Below are 16254 nucleotides of genomic sequence, written 5' to 3'. Positions count from 1 at the left end.
TCGAAGAGTCATGCATCTTTACGTTCTTTTTATAAACCGAACCGAAAATCACGACCGAAAGCGATTTGCGCAATTATCGCCGCAACGAAAGCAAATAGTAATCTTTTCTCCCATAAATTCCGCACGAATTACGTTCTACGCTCATTCAACTCGGTCCGCTTTTCCCTCCTTTTCCAACCGGTACCGTAAGCATGCAAATGCATACCGTCCATCGTGTCTCGAAGGATCTCCGAATTCCGTCACGATCCTTGCCTTACAATCATTCGATTTGCCAGTGCATGTGAACGCAATGACATCCGGGCCGCTCGTTAATCCTTACCCATGTGCTCAATTGCTGACGGCATGCAGCAGCAAAGGACGCTCCAAGCAACCCTTTAGCGCCCTTACCGGCAGACCCCGGTACGGATTTTCCCCCTAGAGCTCGGAACCTGTTGACGCGAAAAAAGGGGTTACAGCGGACCGATTTGTCCGATGCCCCTCTGTCTGGCTGATATCCTTTGCTGTCTTCTGGTCATCCACAGTGATGCGCAAGGGTCCTTTACCGTGTCGGTATGCCGTGTGAAGGGCCAGTGTTAGGACCGGTCAAACCGGTTTCGTACCGACCACCGGTTGCGTCGGATTGTTGTCCAGAAGTAAAAATATTCACACACTAGCCAGCATTCGGTTTGGGCCAGCCCGGTAGATTCCGCTACCGCCGTGCCGGGATGACCCGTATCGGGATTTGCCTCGAGGCTGGGAAGGAAAAGTCGCTTGCCTGGGAAGCAGGGAACTGTGCGCTGACGGGTCCGGGAGTGATTGGCGAATTCATGAGGGTTTTATCTTAATATATCATCTTCTGGTCCGTACTGGCAGCGGCGCTACAATAGTGACCCTTTGGGTGCTGTGAGAACACTTTCCCCGTGTATCTGATTCGGTGGGAAATAAACCGGTTTGGACATTGTCCTGGGCGGGTGTCATGCATTGGTCGACTGTGATTTTACGGAAAAGAGTGAAGCTGGAGATTCAAGACGTTGAAGTAAATCAAACCTAAAATAATAAAATACTTGTGCAAGAACTTTAAGATAAATTGAAACACCACCATTGTCTATCCATGTCCATGTCTTCATGTGTGTTGTGTTTAAGATTTTTGTTAATTTTATTCATGTTTATTGTTATTATTTATCGTCTTTATTTTTCTTCTCTCTTTTTTGATTTTCTTAGATCGTCTTTAGTTTTCTTTTTATAAATTTTTCTTATTTTGTTCACATTCTTCCTATTTCTAAATTTGTTGTTTGTACATTTTGTTTATTTATGATTTCTTTATTTTTTTTATATATAAACTAATATAATACAAAAGTAATGGAGCTTGCTATTGATATGTTCTTACCTATTTCATCTAATCCTAAGGCTAGCTGTAATTTTGCACCAGGAGAAGAAACTTACACAAACAAAAAAAAATCTTCACAATCACACATCGCTCCTGATAATCAAATCAAAACAAATGTTTATTCTGTTTCGGTCTTAGCTCACCGTAAATCCCGTCCCCTAGCTGGCCGGCATCTCTCATTGCAGTCCATGTGACGATCTAATCCCTTGCTCTATTCAGGACCTCATACAAACTGTCGGCTCGTAAATATCCGGGCTCGTCCGAACCCTTTCGACCCATCTTGGCAGAAATTCGTTGATGACCTTTCCAGTTTCGGGCCATCACATTTCCTTACAGTTTTGGTAGCATCATCGGCCTGCACCCTTTCTCCCTGCCCAGCAGACCGGGCATCGGTCGAATGGAACTGTCCCGTTCAAGGTTTTGCCGGTCGAATGAGGAAAGGGTGGAGGCAGGGAAGGAGGGAGGAAGGGTATGTCCAAACCGGTCTTCTGGGTGCCGCGGAAAAGTTGATCGACGGAGGAAAAAAAATTGGCTGGGGTGGAAAACTGGACTGGCTACTTTTCGACCACTCGGGACATCTTGGAATTCGTGTTTTGGGAATGTTGGTTTTTTTGGCACTCGTTTTCTCTCGTTGAACCCTTTTGTGCATCTGATGTGACCGGCAGTATCATTAAGGTATCCCTTTTGCTGCGTTGACCGAGCGTGTATCGTGGGAAACGCGTATGTGATTTGGGCCGGTTTTTGGAATGGAACGAGTTATTTGTTGTGCTCATTTGCATACTGCATACTGCTGCGGGACATACTGCTGGTAATGCTGGTCCGGCGAAATTTGACGACGACACGGTGGGACGAGATTTTAAGCCGGAGCCAGCTGTACAGGCCATCACTAATGAGCAGCACCGTCAAGGATGGAATCGTAGCTAACGGATATTTGATTGAGCGTTAGGTCAATTCAAATGACGAACTGACATGCGATTCGGAATGTACGATCTTGAATATACAATACCTGTAATGAGTGAACTAGTGTTTTCATTTCAATTCGTTTCATTTTTACCCCCTTTAAAAAATACCAAATTCTGAAATTATTTTAGAAAAGCGAAAAATACACAAAACGGTAGGTATTTGGCGAAATAAATGTTTGTGTAATGAATTTAAAAAATAAATTATTGCGCCTTCAGATAGGCAATACGCATCACACCAAGGATGAACAAGTAATCTAATATCCAATATCGAAGGTAAATATTTCGTTTTATATGGCAGTGAACCGATCTCGACCGATTGATTGAGTGGAAATGAGAATGATTTGTATAAAAAAAATCAGTATCTATCACACTTATCGCTAATATATCAACATCCGCAGTAGCTTTTCCTTCGAGAAAGCTAATAAATTATTATTATTGAATGAATAATTCAAGAAGAGCAGATGGATGGATAAAAGAAAGATTCCGAATGCGATGGCAATGGAGTACAGTGGTGATTTTAAGGCCTCTTCTAAACATCAACAATCAAATATCTCTCACATGATTTGAAACTTCCCAATGATAATATTACCTTACTAGCAACATGGGTGTGCCCTTCCTATTGAGAAAAAAACAAATCCTTACTTAATGGGAAATTTAAAGATGCAATAAAAAGATCAATACAAAAATGGTGAATTGATTAAACTGGAAATAAAAATAAGTGTTTAAGAGTTCGACAATAAGCAAGAACTCCTATGAATTCCAGAAAGTTGTCGATTGTTACCAATGCCTTGATAATGACTCATATTTCCTAGAATTTTATAATTTTTGTTTACCTCTTCCAAATATTCAAAGACAGCATGTAAACATTTTTAAAGTCCTCTTAAGGATGGGTATTACAAAATCGCTTGTCTAAACGATCTCTAGATTTTATTCCCACCAAAATTTACTCATGATTTCCTTCACTACCTCGAGAGGTCTTTTGTGTTTACTCTTCTTCTTCTTCCTAGCCACTACAACCTCGAGAGGTATCAGTCTGCCATTTCTGGCTTTCTGTGACTTGGTTTTACTCGTAAGCAAAGTAATCAAGCCCTACGTACGGAGAGATGGTCTGGATGGGATTTGAACCCCGGGTTCTGCCGTGTGGAGACTGGCACCGTTATCGCCTCGGCCACTGGATCGCCCCAACACCTCTGCTTATACAGGCTTTTTTATATGATTAAATCTCCAGCATAAAAGTCAATCCAAGTTACAGGGATGGGATTCAGATCGGCCTCTAGATTCCTCAACATTCATAATGAACCGTTTACCATGCCGTTTTGGGCTGATTAACAGACCTTCAATAGAGATCCCATTTACCTCACCATGATTTGTTCATCGTTGATGACAAAATTATTGTCATAATGCTATTTTTAATACTTTTTCCATTATGTATTATTAGCGATAGGTGAACTTAACATGAATATAGAAGTGCTTTTTAAAAATCAAAATTACTGTAGACTAAATAAAAAACCTTAAATAAGAAGCATGTTCAAACATTATGAAAATTTATTATATTTCTTGTGCAGATATGCTCAAATATATGCAATAAAATAATAAATCCTGCTTACAAGTGTGTGAACACCTATGATAATAGAAGAAAAGGTTTATAAATAGCAGAATTAAAAGAAGTTGTAAAACAAACAAAAATTTGAGATGTATAAATAAAGTCAAAACAAACAATAAATATTATTAAATGTGATAAGTTTCATAACAAATACTTCATTTTCGTCTTTTTTTCCTTATAAATCTTGTTGTCGAAATTCCTTTGCTTTCAGCCACGCTACATTTCGTAACGCAAAGTAAGCTCAGCTACATGAACAATTATAGTTAAGCCTTAATGACAGTCCGAAAAATTGCTAACTACACAGCAGGAAGAACCCCCCTTAATTTCCCAACGATTTATTAAAGTGTTCGCTAGTCGATAATCGAACTAGCGGAACCAAATATGAAGCTTGTTATTTTATTACATACTCTCTCCAATAAAGTTAAGACTAAAATTACATCGTTTTTTAAACATAAACATCGTTAAACATATTAAATTACCCATCCAGGCGCTCTTCCGTCCACGGTTCCAACCATTAGTCCCGCTCAGCGAGCATACTTTGCCCCGACAAAGTGCCGCACACCCCACTTAAAGTTGGCATTTTTGTCTGTCTTTATGTAAGTGTGAATCGGTCCGCTCGTCCCATGGACGGCTGTCTGCTTCGTCCGTCCACTTCCGGCACCGTTCGTCCGCTGGTGGCCAACGACGTAAGCGTGCCGTTCCGTTGCACCGTTTTTATGCACCATTGCATCGTCGATGAACCCACCGGCCAACTGTGCCCGTACCCGGGACGCACGATCACCGTCCAGCGGGACCGAACGGGTGGTTGAAGATGCACCCCGTGCTGGTCCGAAGAATGGGCAGAAAAAGATTTATTAATGTTCGGTGCGGAAGTAATGTGGTTGATAGTTACCTGTGCCAACAATCGGGCTCGCTACTGCATTTCGTTCCCACTCACCAAGCGTTTGTTGAAGCATTAGCGACAGGAGAAGCACTGGGATCAATGCAAACCAATGGTACGATCGTGTCATTGTGATTTTTAAGCTGATCGAAGCACACTCCTCCTCGGTTGACAATCAATCACAATCAGAAGACACTTGACGGGTCGGATCGGTATATTTATAGATGCTGAGTCGTGTTGCTCGCCGAGCTGCTTTGCTTGGCGAGTGTCATTTTCCACTCTTTTGTTTTGTTTCTTTCTATCGTTCCGGCTCCGTATTTTGTTTTATCTATTATTGTATCCATTTTCTGGTTTTTCTTTTCCTTCTTTGAGCTAAATTTTCTTCGTGAAAATAAGTTTTGCAAACGCTTTTTCCTCTTGATCTTGATTTTCTCTCGTGCGAGAAAGAGGCACGATCACTGATCGATTTTCTGTTAGTGGTTGATTTAAAAGCGCTCCGATAGAGCGCTCGCCGTAACCGCATCATGGTACGGCTGGAAAACCACTTTTCTATTTCGGGACCGGAAGCGCAACACGTTAAGCCGTAACGTTAAAAATTAAGAAAAGCAATGAAAGTAAAACCAAACCTTACCGCCGATAAAAGCGCACAACTCACAAAAACAGAGATCAATAGGAAAATAGGAGCGTAGAAACAGGCGAGATCGGAAAACAGATCGGAAATTGGACTGGATGCACACCAGCTGAGCAGGTGGAGTGAGAGAGCTTTTGCTTTGATGCAGTTTCGTCTTCCTCCTCTTTTCCTCGCTGGTGGAAATTATGTACCAAAACAATGAAACGAAATGCGAGGAACGGATTTAGCAGTGGAAAGGTGCCGACAAGTGTCGATTTGCTTTTGTTTTTTTCGTGAAAACAAAAATGGTTACCGAAAAGTCACGGCTAGCTTGCTTGACTAATGATGGAACATGGGGCGGCAATGAAGTGAACGTAACCATTTCCGGTGTGATGGTCCCACTTAACGGGGCGGTTGGATGGACTGTTTTGGCATCTTTTGTCGGGTTTCGAGAATTAATTAATAATTCATGAGAAGCATGGCATGCAATTATACTTTTGCAAGTTAGAATTAATGAAGATTTAATTCCAATGTTTATTTTTCGGTATGTTGTTCATTGGTTTAGTTATATTTTATAGGTGTGAAGTCATCATCAACAAAATTGTTTAATAAACATCTAAAAATGTTACTACCGTTTAAAAAAAATTCTTCTTCTTCTTCTTCTTTGGCACTACAACCTCGAGAGGTCTCGGCCTGCCATTTCTGGCTTTCTGTGACTAGATTTTACCCGTAGCACCCGTAGCAAAGTAATCAGCTCTGCGTACAGGGAGGCGGTCTGGATAGGATTTTATAAAAAAAAATTATAAAAAAAAATTATAAATTGTATAATTAGCTATTACTTTGACTGTTTAATTTCGAGACGGCTTTATGTAATGAATCAAACAAAACACTGTTCACCAAACTATAAGATATACATTCAAAGAGATAACACAGGGTGCTTCATTTGATAATGCAAAGTCGTCAACCCTTATGACAAGTGATGCAGATTAAATGTCAAATGCATATCATGATTACACTTCAATTACAGCACGTGTTAAGGCCACAGCAATTGACTGGTTAAAGCTTGTGAAGAACTACAGTGACGGGCAAAATAATGAGATATAGTTAAGGTATAGATATTAAACGAGAGAACTTTTTTTTTGTAAAACTAGGTTAAAATTTCACGGAAAAAAAAATTCAATCAGGAAGTCGAATTTTGATTTATTTTTAGCAGGCTGGTGATTGCCAAGATATATGAGACATTACGGACTTTATACTATTTTAAACTACAAGATTATTTTTTTGATTTGTTACATTAATACACTTTTTCATTTTTTTCGGAGCTTGGCCACCGGACCAGGCAATAGTTGCACCGGTCTCCACACGACAAGACCGGGGGATCAAATCCCATCCAGACTGCCTCCCAGTACGCAAAACTGACTGTACAGCTGACTGTACGCCGTATTGCTATGTAAATGTAATTATTAATAGCATTTTTATTTAATGTTGTCAAAAGCTAAGATGTTTCTTATGATTTTCCTTAATTTTGATTGATTGTATAGTGATGAACAAAAGAACAACCAAATTGATGTCAAATTCCAAGGAATCTACCTAGTATTTTTTATTAAAAAAAAGTCTGTCCAGCCCTATTTATAAAGATAATCATCCGCAAAATATGATGGCAAAATATAGCAAAAAGTTGTTTTTTTAATGACTCAACATTTCTTTTACGTTATCGTGAAATGAGGTAGACTTATTTTTATGTCCGTCACTGTATGTAATATAAACGCGAGGATAATACCGTTTCTACGAAAATAATCAAGCAAAGCAACACTGTCTCCCTCTGTGTAGGTAGTTTTTGCTGCTACTTGGCTATTTTTCCTTACTTCATTGCTACTTGAGTCTTTACTTAACATAGGCAGTCATTGATTATGGAGCAAAAATGAGCTGTGATTGAAATGCTCGTCGCCAAAGACTAACTGATACCATATGCTATGCCACACTGGTCCTAATTCTAGTATGCCCAAGCTAAAGCCCTCGGCAACAATGTCTTGAACCGCCTCAGGAAGACCTCTCAGAAAGCCGTAATTTCAAAAAATAAATAAATTAATAAAAAAAACACCTTGCTTCCCGACGTTCCCTTATGCAATCGCTATTGCTCGCTTCGCTTGATTAGTTAAGTGAGTGCATTTCTTCGTCACCGCGCGCAAAGTGACGGCGCCGTATCACAACACTAGTTCCAGCGTGCAGATTTGTTACACTTTTATGCTCCACTTCCCAAAGCACAAACCAAGCCGATAGAAGTGCTTTGCCCGACGCAAAACGGTTGCAAATTCAATTTACCCCGGTCACGTTTAGCTGAGTTTGTCACAAATATAAAAATCATTTGCATATTCACTGCACCAGTCAGTATGGATTGTCGCTTACCATCGGGAACAAGTGTTCCTGGGCTGCAAAGTGTTGTGCCACTAGCGTGATTTGTCTGCTCAATCAAAATGTCACCCGTACGTCCAATCGTACCATCGTACGCCTTTGTCCTGTACGCACTCACCTGCAGTCTGCCGGCGGGAAAGTACGTCACCGGAAGCTATTTACGTGATGTCGAACTGATCGGTCCACCATCGCAGGCCGAGCTGAACACCGTCTACTACTATCCGAGCTACGTCAAAGGTGAGGATCCGGTCGAAGAGTACAACCGGCGACGGTTGCACGTGGACACGGCCGACTTTATGGAGTACGAAGAAGACGGGCAAACGGCTGACGCTGTGCAGACCAGCCGTAGCCAGCCACAAAAACAGCAGCCAGCATACTCACAGCCGGACGATGGAGGTGATTGTTGTTTGAAAGCGAAACGAAAGCGGAAGTACCGCGTTTCGGCAACACGCCACCCGAAACAACGCGCAACCGATCCGATGCGCGTGGTCGATGCGCAAACCGACCATGAGTACAATTATATGAAAATTCGCCAAGCCGGTACGGGTGCGCCCCGGTACGTGCGGGACGATGTGGAAGTATTCGATATCGAACGAGGCAATCGGATCAAGGCAAAGGTGCCGATCAGAAGGAGAACGAGAACGGCACACGAACCGAGGGCCGACGGACAACGGCGGTATGAAGAATCCGATCCACAAGTATTTGCGTACGAACGATCGGATGATGTGATACCGAGTGGGAGAGCAAATGGTGGACAGGCGGGATCATCACAGGATGATCAATATTTTCAGTAAGTATAGTGAGATGCCGTTGGAAAATCGTTTCCGTCTAGGTTTAATCGGAATCTCTTACGCCAACTCCAAAAGAGATACGTTTCAGTTTCAAAAGTCACCTCTGGAGCTAGAATTTGGCCACTTGTTCGAATCGAATAATGGCTGGGAGGAGCGCTACGAACGGCAAGACCATCAGAACCATAGACATCAAGGAAAAGTAATTCGTTTTACATATCTTATGGGTTCTGTAGTATAGTTTACTCTTTACATTAATAACTTTTTTTATACTTTCTTAATGATCTATGCACTTTTTTGTACTTTTCCTCTAAAAACTCACTTAAATTTCTTTTAATTATGGTTTGATGTTTTTGCTTCTTCCCTTTTAATAATTTTTTGTACTTATTTTCTATAATTTCCTAGTTATTTCTGCATCTTTTTATGTCTCCATTATTTATTTTTATATAATCAAAGCTTTTGTTTTATTTTGAATTCCCAATAGATTACTTACTTTTTATTCAATTCGCTCTACCACTCATCACTTCTACATAAAGTGACTTAAAATTCTGTCTTCAAGAAACTCAAGAAAGTGTGTAAAACAAATTAAAATTCATTTAAGCCATTAAAAATCTTTGGCATTTGTAGAAAATCAGATAAGATGATGTTTTGTCTAAATTGGTATGTTTACGTTCAGCTTAGCTCATGATACGCCAAGGGCAGCACTTCAAAAAAGCCAAATTCAAATATCTGTTGAAGGCAAGTGTAGAGCTTAGTAGAATATTTAGCAAAGCAGAGTGAACAGTTAGAACTGAACTGATTAGTTAGAGTCTGGCAGGCTTTGGTTGTGAAATGAGCTGTCTAGCTCTGGCTGTGTGCTGTGTGAAAAGTCATCTACTGATCTTACCATACACATGCTCTTCCCACAACGATTATCAACACTTCTATCGTAACTCTGATCATCGAATCTTCTTCCCATTCTTTCCACTAACAACCACCTAACACCTATGCGTACCTATGCTTCCCCATTCATAATTGTAGATACGCTGAGATATTCGGCGACGGTTCATTCGCAGCCGGTGCACGGCGTGGCAACGATCAGCACTACCTAGAACAGCTCGAACGCGGCTCGCACGGTATTGGGGTGTTTCAGAAAAAAGTATTTACAGTTTTTTTTTGTTTTCTGCACTCATCACCACCAAATCATTCTAATATGCGCTAGTAATGATACATCTTTTTCCCCCCTTCCAAAATCATCAGGTCAAATGGGCCGACAAGAAGGGTGGCTTCGGCGAGCATTACTGGGACCTGAATCACATTCAACCCGACCATCCTACCCACCGACGCTAACGCAAAACACAGATTACAGATTAAGGCCAAATGCGGTTGGTTGGGAGGCGGAGGGTGCAATAAAAAACTAACCTCACCAAACATAAATGTCAAGAGCATGTCTTGAGCGCGAATCCCGATTTGTGATGCCCTTTTCGTACCAGGTCCAGGTGCAAAAGAATAGACGCAAACGGTCGGCTTAACGTTGTTCGGGCTTTGAAGCATTGTGAAGCTCAAAGTACAGGTACTAGTGCGGATGATTTATTTGGCAAATAAATATGGCACAAAGAGCATTCAGATTGGAGGTGACGAGAATTGTTATAGTTTAGGAGTTTAGGCCAATGGAGAGTGGGACACGGTGAAGAATGATCGGCGTACTGGACAGTTCGATCGTAGCTGGAGGGTTTTTTAGCTTAAATATTTCATCCAGCGATTCAATTATCCATTAGTACAAGAGGTATATAAATAATCCTTCAATATACCAAGATGTCTAGCATTATTGTGAAAATAAATTTTAAACCTCAAAAGTGTCGTTATACCGCACTAATAGCTTCAGATGAAATAAACTTTAAAAAAACATCTTAAAGCTTTGATATTTATATTTTTTCAATCAATTTTCCCATTCAACAGTAAAAATCAAACATGTACAATTTGTTGCAAGCCTCCCGCTTTACATAAGATCATGAATGAATTTTTGTTTTGGCCCCAACAGCCGGCAGTGTTCGCGTTACATGGCTCAGGATCAGCATCATTAGTCGTATAACAGCGTGCCAAACAAAACCGACCAACACGACTGGAAATTGGATATAATATTACATTTCACACACACACACACAACCCGAACCCCCCCTGAAGAACCGACCCCTCATCAAACCCTACCACTTACCCTTCACCGATCGTACACAAAGCCGAGCCGCGTGGAGTAACGCAATTTTCAAAAGGGAGCCCCAAAAAAAAGCAACAGAACCACCCGGCGTCACATGCAGCACGCGAAATTGAACGGTGTTGCTGTTTTGGTTATATTTTGTTTTTCCATGCTTTTTTTTTGTTGCTTTGCGCCGGTATCGTCTCGTTATTATTTCACCCCGTGAAAAGAAGGGTTGATCTTTCTTCTTTTTTTGGCTGTGCTGCTTGCTTTATTATTATGTCATCAATCCCGTGCGAGACGGCCGACTGCACGTGAAACTGTGCGGGGGAAAAAGAAATTCCCATCCCAAGTTACATAGAATCGGGTGGCCCAAAACCGATCGAGCACGAACAGCGGTGTAACAGTGGTGAACACCGGTAGAGAACCGGTTCGAAAGCCAACACCGAAAAACCCTCGCTGTACACCTAGACTGCGTACACCGAACGCTTCAGACACAGTAGTAACGCAAACGCTTTTTTTCAGAACCGAGTCAGTCAACCGATCGACGACTGGCGAAATCGACGCACTACAACACGGCAAGTAATGGGGGGTCGATGATGCACAGGTGGATCATATGTTCAATGGCTGTGCCGGGCTTACCACGGAGACGCATCGATCAGCTCACTGAAGACGTCGACCACGAGAAAGCTGACACTGGACACTACATCACTCCGTTGGTTCATCGGTTGTGTGCAAACACTTTACGAAAGCCTGTTCTAGATTACCGATCCCACCCTACGAGCACCACCACAAGATAAGACAATACGATCTACCAGCGGGCGGTTTGGAAAAACCTCTCCCTAACACATGTATGTGAACTCGATGTCGGTGGGAAACTCTGCGCAGTGGCACTCTTTGGGGAGGGTGTTTTTCTGGCCTCTGCACATTAGCCAATGGGCACCAGCTGTGGGATCGGCACTATCGTGAGCAATCGAGAGATCGAGAGTAATTAGCTCGTTGCTCGGTTGGACAAGATGTGTGACCCGCGTGTGTGGCTGTGCCATTCAGTTCGGTGCTTCTAATTACGATTGCGCGATGATTTGTGAAAAGCGAAAACAAAACGCAGTTGTGTGCATCGATGATGTGTGAGACCCAGTTGTTGTATGCTGTGGTCGGCTAGAGGAAACGATATGAAACGGTATCGGGGCTTTTTGAGAGCAATCTTCTAGAGCATTGCATTGGGTAGCATTTTAATCGATTACGAACGGTTAATGTGAGCTAGTTTCTGTCGCGGCCATGAATGCAAGCGACAAAGATGAAAGAACTTAGAGAATTTTAATAGATTCAGTTCTCTACGAACGACTTTTTAATCCGAGGTAATGAAAGCCGGGCGTTTCCTGTTTTTGTTAAATAGTTCTCCGTGTTCAACCAACTGTCCAATAAATTGAAGCTTAAAATCTCGTGTAGAATTTCATCACTTTGGAGTTATGGTTTTGGACTGTGCTGCAACTTCGCCAAACTGGTTGCTTATTTGAATTAATGTATTCAGCATTCCTATCAGTAGTAAAATATGCCTGCGCCACTCTTTACAACACCGTATGGCGGTCGCTCGTCCCATGTTTAATGTAAACAACGGCAGTCCAAAATATTCATTCATTTATTTAACGTAACCGGGCAGCTCGTTACGGTCTAGTACTTTTGAATGTTAGTTTCAGTGTTAGAAATTATATTCTGCATTTTGTAAGGTGTTGCCTACATGTTTGACAATAACAAACAAAAAAATGTCTACAATATTTCCTGTGTCAAAAATTTTCGGTCAGACTAAGTATGTCAAAACAGAACTAATTGAGAGCCGTAACACTAAAGAGTATATACAGTTTTGTATAACCTGTCTTATAGAAATAGATGAAACGTTATTGGAATTTATTTGCTATCGAAATATCCTATAATAAGTGTAGCGTATACTTTGATATATTTTTTTAAAAAGGTTGAAACTCCTTAATGCTTCGATGCTTTATGAGTGTACGAAAACTGATTTTTTTTCGAAATTTGAAACTCAGGAATTTCGGGAAAGGGGATTAACAATACGGTATGGAGCTGAATATTCTAATTAGTAATATGTTAAAGGGCACACACCCATACAAAATATAATAAAGGCTATGATAAAATAAAATAAATAAAATTAACAAAAGTACAAAAAATTTTGCAACAAAAGTGCGTTAATATTTATACTACAAATCTTTCTCTCTTTTTTTGGCCCAACGACGTCTTAGGTCATGCCTGCCATTTCTGGTTTACAAGACTTAATAATGGGATAGGATTTGGACCTGCCGTATGAAGCCCGGCTCCGTTGTCGCCTCTACCACCGGGCAGCCCCGACTACAAATACCTTCTAAAGATAAAAAAATATATTATTCGTAAATGTAAACAGCGCAACGAAGCAACGAGACAGAAATTCAGAATGCTTAAATGAGAACACTCAGGCCGAAGTGAGTGGAAGGCTTGATGGAAGGTCGTAGTAATTCCTTTATTCCTACCAAAATTTAAAATAGTAATGACAGTAACAAAAGCAGTTAAACTATTGAAAAAACTAGAGTTAAATGAAGCAAAAATAAAAAAAAAGTACTTACTTACTTACTTATCAGGCGCTACAACCGCTTTGCGGTCTTGGCCTGCTGCAACAATCCTCGATACCGCTCACGGTTCAGCGCCGTCGTCTGCCAATCCGTTATCCCGGCCGTTCTGGCGGACGCATCAACGCCATCACTCCATCTCAATTTGGGCCTACCACGTCTCCTCTGTCCTTGTGGACGGCCTAAAAGGACTTTACGGGCTGGGTCGTCCGGTGTCATTCTCATGACGTGACCAGCCCACCGGAGCCTGGCGAGTCTAATGCGCTGTACGATAGTGAGATCGTCATACAGCTCGTAGAGCTCGTCGTTGTAGCGGCTCCTCCATTGTCCTACAAAAAAAGTACAATACAAACTTATAAAAGGAAAAAAGAAGTAAAAAAAACTTATGACGCAATGCTCATAAAAAATAATTTAAAAATAATTAAAAATAATTATTAAGGGTCAAAATATGCTAAACTAATTCATATTTGAGCCGAAAGTATGTGACTAGAGTAGAATACAAGGCAGATTTTTTTTAGAGAACATTTAGAGCAGAAGGCCGAGACCTCCCGAGGTTGTATTGCCAACGAAGAAGAATAAACGTTGAGCACCCTACCTGACTGATAGCAATACAAAAAACCTAGAATAATTTGTAACCTGTTAGCCATAATATTAAACAATTGATTTTAGTACTCATGTTTTACAAACTGATACAAAAATTGAATATGATTTCACAGAGCAAGGCAATAAATTTTAAGCAAACATCTAATGTAAATCTATTTCATTGCACTCAAGAAATCGGTACCGTTCGCTAAACATCTTGTTTGAATGTATTAATTTTCTTGCTATGAATCAATACCGTTGCTGCATAGTGTACACCTTGCCTAAACCACGCTGAACAGCACTAATTAAGCAAACTTCACACTACTTACAACGAGTGCACAAAAGCGATCCACCCCATTGAAACTCCCCTCCCCTCTATCATCGAGAACCACCCCCAGCCGCCAGCAGGAAAAACAAAACCGATCACTTTCGTGGCACACCATTTTTCAATAAACCAATACACTCCACACGAAGATGAACCAATATCGAACGGCCGATCATCCCCGTACCGTTCTGCGAAGCTCGGGCAATACTGTGTGTCAAAGCATGTCAATACTGAGAGGCTTTGCACCCGTGCATGTGGGCCACCGGTGAAGGTGTCTCGACCGCCGAGCGCCCGAGCCAAAGCGGCTTGAGAGCGAAAAATCCGGGTCGATCGATCGATCGATCGGTGTAACAACATAATTAGCGCTTGCCCAAAACAAGACCAAGCGACCCGAGCGAGGTGCGGTTGCTGGCGGTTGGTGTATCTAGATGATAATGTCTTGAGAAGTGTTTCACGGGCTCGATCTCAGAGGCTGGTGTGGACCCAAAGTACACACAAACTTCAGCTAAATCCATCCATCAGCGTCGCCCTGGGATGGTGCAACCGGGCGATCGTGAAGAATCTTAGCCCGATCGGTTGGAGGGGGCGCGATCTTCGCGATCCGCCCCCACGAGCCTCCTGCCGGGCAGCACTGATATTTGCACGAATTGTTGCAAACCCTCAGCAGCAGCAGCAGCAGCTGAAGGGTACCGCAGAAGGGTAAATTCGCCAAAAAGCCTGCCCGGGACGGCGATCGCCAACGATCAACCAACCCGTTAAGATTGTTTTCTTAGCGCTTCACGATCCTGGTTGGCGGGTCGACTTATGTAAACGCAAGCGCAAGATCTTGAAATAAAAACGGCGCAGCTCCCTGGAACCAGAGCAGAGAGGAAGAGTGTAAGCGGGAAAAGAAAATAATGACAACCGTCGGTCGGGCGCCGATACTAAGCCGCGGCCGTGTCTCGGCCAGCTCGGTTGGCAGAAGGGAAAGAAATGCGAACGAACTGGTCCCCGTGCGTTAACTGTTAGGGTTGTCCTTGAATCGAAAGTTCAGCCAATGTGGCCGGACCCGGGCACAGCGCGACGGTTACGTAGCTTGTTGCTCCAATTGGAGGCTGTGGGAGTGCAAAGCACGGTCCCGCAGGCACTGAATGACTGTAAATGTGTCAAGCAAAACTGATTAAAGGATGCAATAAATCGAGCTAGAAACGGTATCAATAATCTAAGTGCGTAGCCTCAATTAGTTAACATAAATTATTAATTGATCTGGAATGAAGTGGGTCATAAAGGGAAAAATATGGAATTAAAGCAAAATACACACAAGTAGAAAGAAATTAAAGAAAAAAGATAATCAAACAAGAGGATAACATTAAATAATTAATAAAAGAAGGAAAAGAAAGGAAGTAAAAAGATGAAAAATATAAAGATAACATAAAATAAATAAAACAGCGAAAAAAATAAAATTTAAATAAGCAAAACTTCTAAATATTTAAATTTAATTTAAAAATACGAAAACGAAGTGCTAAGAGCACAAACATTTCATGTTAAAAAATCATTATGAACTCAGTATGAAATACATTTTGTAAAGATCAAGCATAGATGAGTTGTGTATGATCAATACAAATCTGGATTTGATTAGTATTATTATTGGATTATTAAGGTAATTGTAGTCATTCATCATCATTTTAACAATATATAAACAATATTAAAGGCTTAATCACACTAACGACCACGTGCCAGCTGGTAACATATCGTCGCCTTAGCTTAAACAACCATAAACAGCACGTGACAGATGCTGTCACCTACAACTGTTGGCAAACATTCGCTGGAACCCTGCCTCCATAGCTTCATGCAGCTAGCAGACACCTTCAATTTTTATGTAATACAAAACCAGTTCTAGAGAAAATTTGGTACGCACGTAAGTAGATCAACCGGCACGCTGCGTCCCGTACCAAACCT

The 16254-nt window shown here is 41.5% G+C and overlaps 2 protein-coding genes across 3 annotated transcripts; one reads left to right on the top strand and one right to left on the bottom strand.

The window, feature by feature from the left end:
* Positions 1 to 4350: 4350 nt before the first annotated feature.
* On the bottom strand, positions 4351 to 4966 carry LOC118509472. Its single transcript, XM_036050107.1, has 2 exons — positions 4824 to 4966; positions 4351 to 4754 (listed from the first exon to the last, which is right to left on the bottom strand). Exons 1-2 carry the CDS (start codon positions 4939 to 4941, stop codon positions 4456 to 4458), a joined length of 417 nt encoding a protein of 138 aa, XP_035906000.1. The 5' UTR covers positions 4942 to 4966; the 3' UTR covers positions 4351 to 4455.
* A 2186-nt stretch (positions 4967 to 7152) lies between these two features.
* Positions 7153 to 10125, top strand: LOC118509471. Of its 2 annotated transcripts, XM_036050105.1 has the most exons (3): positions 7153 to 8623; positions 8700 to 8823; positions 9861 to 10125. In XM_036050105.1, exons 1-3 carry the CDS (start codon positions 7896 to 7898, stop codon positions 9948 to 9950), a joined length of 942 nt encoding a protein of 313 aa, XP_035905998.1. In that variant the 5' UTR covers positions 7153 to 7895; the 3' UTR covers positions 9951 to 10125. The 2 variants fall into 2 exon arrangements, with proteins under 2 accessions (XP_035905998.1, XP_035905999.1); XM_036050106.1 differs by lacking the exon at positions 8700 to 8823 and having other exon boundaries at positions 9642 to 9963.
* Positions 10126 to 16254: the final 6129 nt, after the last annotated feature.

This window comes from Anopheles stephensi, chromosome 3, assembly GCF_013141755.1.
Source record: "Anopheles stephensi strain Indian chromosome 3, UCI_ANSTEP_V1.0, whole genome shotgun sequence".
Taxonomy (NCBI): domain Eukaryota; kingdom Metazoa; phylum Arthropoda; class Insecta; order Diptera; family Culicidae; genus Anopheles; species Anopheles stephensi.
The sequence above is the reverse complement of the archived record's forward strand: the minus strand, read 5'-3'. Positions and strand labels throughout refer to the sequence as shown.